Source organism: Vigna umbellata, chromosome 4 (genome assembly GCF_029865625.1).
Source record: "Vigna umbellata cultivar VRB3 chromosome 4, Vumbellata_1.0, whole genome shotgun sequence".
Lineage (NCBI taxonomy): Eukaryota > Viridiplantae > Streptophyta > Magnoliopsida > Fabales > Fabaceae > Vigna > Vigna umbellata.
Window position 1 is genome coordinate 42,153,395 of NC_142168.1, and position 4,439 is coordinate 42,157,833.

The window sequence follows — 4,439 nt, forward strand, 5'->3', positions numbered from 1 at the left end:
ATTGTTCTTTAGAATTAAGTTTATTTATACTTTAAATAGCCCACCAGTGCACAAAAGAAATGACGACGTTAAGAGAAAGAAATTATCGTTTTCTTTCTTGAAACTTGGATCTAAAATGTTTGATATTAACTGAGGTGAAGTGAGTCCTGTTTCCCAAATACTGTTATTTCTTTATTATAGTTCTTAGTTCCTATGACCATTGTACCAAGATTTCAGATAGGGTATGATAATAAGAATGAAAGACATTAATCATTTTTTCTAATATTAGTCATTCCAATAGTTTCAAGTTGTAGACTTTAACTTGGTGACACTGTTGTTGTCACAAAGCATGCAACAGTTTAATCTTCTTGCATGTTTTCTTTGATTTCAGGGATTTGCTATACCAAAAGATGTACAAGGAAAAGTTGCAAAATTTGATTTTCATGGGCAGCCAACGAAGCTGAAACAAAATTAGACTTTGTTTCTTTTTTAGTAATGTAATGAACATATTAATCATATTTTTAGTATGTTAATTTAGTATTTGACATTTTTTTTAATATATGAACAATTAGTTGTATGAACATATTAATATGTTGAAAAATACAGTTTATTTTATATATAATATATAGTTTTAATTCATATCATTTCATTGTCTGTTTGCTTAATAAAACTAATTTTATTACAATAAAAAAAAATCTATACACATTTTCGGTGGTTTCAGTAAAACTTCCGCTAATTCCAATGGTTTTAGCAAAACCCCCTCTAATTCCGGTAGTTCTAGTAAAACTCCCGCTAATATCGGTGGTTCTAGCAAAACTCCCGCTAATTCTAACGATTTTTTCAGAACTCCTAGAAATTGCGACGATTTCTCAAAAAGCCGCTAGTAATTACTTAATGACGCAGCTTTTCCCAATAATTTTCCTAACCACGGATAATGTACTTTTCGAGAATTAAAACCGTCAAAAACAAAAAAAATAATCCCGATAAAAATCTAAAATTTTGTAGTATATAAACTCGGAATTTGATTAATAAGATTCATGTTAAAATATTTATAAATAATTTAAGCTTTTGAAAATTGAATAATGAATTCGTGTGATATTTTTTATTTAATATATGTGGTGCATTACATAACATGGAGTTTTAATTTTCATTACGTCATGTTCTATTAAATATATAAAAAATAAAATAATTTTTATTCTTCTATTTTAAAGATAAACTTTTTAGAATTTATGTAGATCAATATGTTTAACACGGCAACTTAGACTCTATTAATATATTTTAGATTATATTTGAAGTAAGAAAAACCACACTAATCTATTATAAAGGAAATTTTATCTTTTTTTTCATATTTATTTTTTAATTTTACTCTTTAAATAATTTTTTTTAAAATTAAAAATAATTATTTTATCAATTTTATTTTTTAAGTAACATTTTACTTAAATTTAATCTATTTTTACAATTTTATTGTGTTTTAAACTTAACCAATTTTAATTGTAAAACTACTTATAAAATAAATAAAAAATATTTACAATAAAATTTCTTTATATTTAATTTTATAGTTATAAGAATATCAAAATAATTTTATAGAAATATCAAAATAATTTTATCTGAAATCACTTTTATAGAGAATTTTTTTATAAATTAAAATTAAATTATATATAAAATAGAGACAAAAGTATAGAAATTTTATAAGAGATTACTCTTTATAAATTAATCAATGTATAAGCTAATTTCAATTTATAGAAACAATATTTTATTTTTATTTATAAAAATATCTATGCCGTAAATGTTCAAACATGTATAAACGTTGGAGCTAACTTCTAAAGAAAAATGTCGGTACCCAAAGTCAAAGCCAATAAATGTTTTCTGTTTATTAAACTACTAGTTAGATTTAACTTAACGTTTCATTAAAAATATTTATTTTATTATTTTTTATTAAATAAAGTTCTGATATTTATGCTTTAAATCTGGCCCTCTTATTTTTTCAAATATATAAGTATTTTTATTTAGTATTTCATTTTTTTTACATAATTTTATAATGACAAAATAAACAGAATCAATTACAAAAGCTTGAAAAAAAAAGTAAAACAGTCCAATTTAATAATATGTCATTAAAAGTATCAAAACACCAATTACATAATTTCTACATAAGTTTTATGAATTGAAAATAAAATGATTGTATTTTAGAATGTATTAGTGTATTTTGGTTATTTGTCATAGTGGTTAATTTCTTAAAATTTTCATAAAATAGTAACTATCGTTTTAATTTTAGAAATATATCCATTAGCAATATAAACAATTTTCTGAACTTATGAAATTATTTGCATGATTCTTGAAGAAGTGAGGGATCATCTTATCATTATCTAGACTTTCAAAAATACAATCATGACTTCCAAAAGAACAAGTTGAAGGGCAAAATACCCTACAATTATTACCTACTACTACTATATATTATTATTAATCATTTCTCTTATTTTGGAAAACCTATATCAGCAAGTAGTATGAGAGGATATAGGCATGAATATAGTAGGAGGATCCCAAGCATAGGAGAAGCTAACACTAGCAAAACCCTTCAAAGGATTGCCATTAATAAGGAGGCAAGTGTCCCCTTGAATTGAAATAATTGATGGACTAACACTTTTCGTTGTCTGAAATCCTCGGCATGACAACCTTATTTGGGTTTGTGTGCAATTACAGTTATTTGTCACAACTACATTCCACTCAGGCTTCCCAGCTATTATTCTTCCACTTCTTCTTGTCCCAATGTTCATGTTGTTCAAGTCACAATTACTAGACCCTGAAAAATGATACGGTCGAACATGCAAAAGGAGAAAATCATGGTCATATAAAAACATAAAAGTTTATGACATTTAAAACTAAATCTCTGTTGATTTTGTCTTTTATTTAAGATGTCAATATGTATGAATTTCAAAATGTGCTAATATATATATATATATATATATATATATAGAGGTTTAATCCTTTAGTACATCCCTATTTATGTACGAATGTCTCAATTGGGTCCTTGTTTTTTAAAATGTATCAAAATGGTCCTTAATTTTGAAAATTCATATCAATTGAGTCCTTTCCGTTAAGTTGGTTGGACGGCGTTAAAAAAATTCATGAGTGGATGCTGAGATGACGAACGAACGCTCGTCCACCAGAGAACGAACGCTCGTCCACCAGAGAACGAACGCTCGTCCACCAGAGAACGAACGCTCGTCCACCAGAGAACGAACGCTCGTCGACCACAACCGTTCGTTCCACACTGGACGACCGTTCGTTCGGTGGTCGACGAGCGTTCGTTCGCTGATGGACGAGCGTTCGTTCGCTGGTGGACGAGCGCTCGTTCGCTGGTGGACGAGCGCTCGTTCGTCATCTCAGCATCCCACTCATCAATTTTTTTAACGCCGTCCAGCCAACTTAACGGAAAGGACTCAATTGATATCAATTTTCAAAATTAGGGACCATTTTGATACACTTTAAAAAACGATGACCCAATTGAGAAATTCGTACATAAATAGGGATGTAGTAAAGGATTAAACCTATATATATATATATTTCTTCTTTAATTTTTTAAAACAATTTTTACAAAAAAAAAAAATTGTAACAAAAGTTTCAAATGTTAAAACAAACAATACTTACAATGTCGTGATTGAACATAATATTATCTTAACGGATTTGAGATAAAAAAAACAAACCAAGTTTGGAGTTTTGGGGTGACAATGACAATTTCCAATCGCTCTTTATTTTGCCGATAATAAAAGAGACAAAAAAAAAAATGATGGAATGTTAAATGAAATAAAATATACCTTTGATAACAAAGCTAAGAAAGAGAATTGAAAAAAGATGCCTAAAGGTTGTTGTCATTTTTTGTGAGTGACTTGTATGACTGTTGTTCCTGATGAAATAAAAGAAAATTCCTATAGGAGTGAGCAAGGAGAAATGAGTTAGTATTCTCAATGGTAGCATAGTGTATTTATAGGATCTTTTAGATAGTCTTGAAATGTATTTTGAAGTTCTTTGTAATTTTCAGTTACATTTTAATAGATTAAAATGTGCTTTATATTTCAGTTATATTCACACTCTTACTTTTATATATTTGAAAACATCTACTTAATTTATAGAGAAACTCGACGCTTTGACCATTTAAAAAAAGCCAATTTCAAAACTAGGTCAGAATAATAGATTATTATCTGTGATAATTGTTCCAATAAAAAGTCGTAGGCCTTAAACAGAAACAAAAGACTGATCAAATCCTCTTTGACTCAAAGTTCATGACTACTTTTAGGTCAAAATTAATTTTGTTTCTCGGCTAAAGGAGTTAGTATTTTATTTATAGGTAAATTGGTTACAAAATGTTTTACAAAGATATTAAAGATTACAAAGATCTTAACAAAAGATTACAAAGATAATTTTTTTTACAAGAATAATCCCAAAAATCGGGAAATAATAACAAA

At 27.3% G+C, this 4,439-nt stretch overlaps 1 protein-coding gene across 1 annotated transcript; it reads right to left on the minus strand.

The window, feature by feature from the left end:
* Positions 1–2,318: 2,318 nt before the first annotated feature.
* LOC124847789 (TPD1 protein homolog 1-like) lies at positions 2,319–3,913 on the minus strand. Its single transcript, XM_047325360.2, has 2 exons — positions 3,792–3,913; positions 2,319–2,776 (listed from the first exon to the last, which is right to left on the minus strand). The coding sequence occupies exons 1-2, from the start codon at positions 3,847–3,849 to the stop codon at positions 2,469–2,471; spliced, it is 366 nt and encodes a 121-aa protein (XP_047181316.2). The 5' UTR covers positions 3,850–3,913; the 3' UTR covers positions 2,319–2,468.
* Between the last annotated feature and the right edge of the window lie 526 nt (positions 3,914–4,439).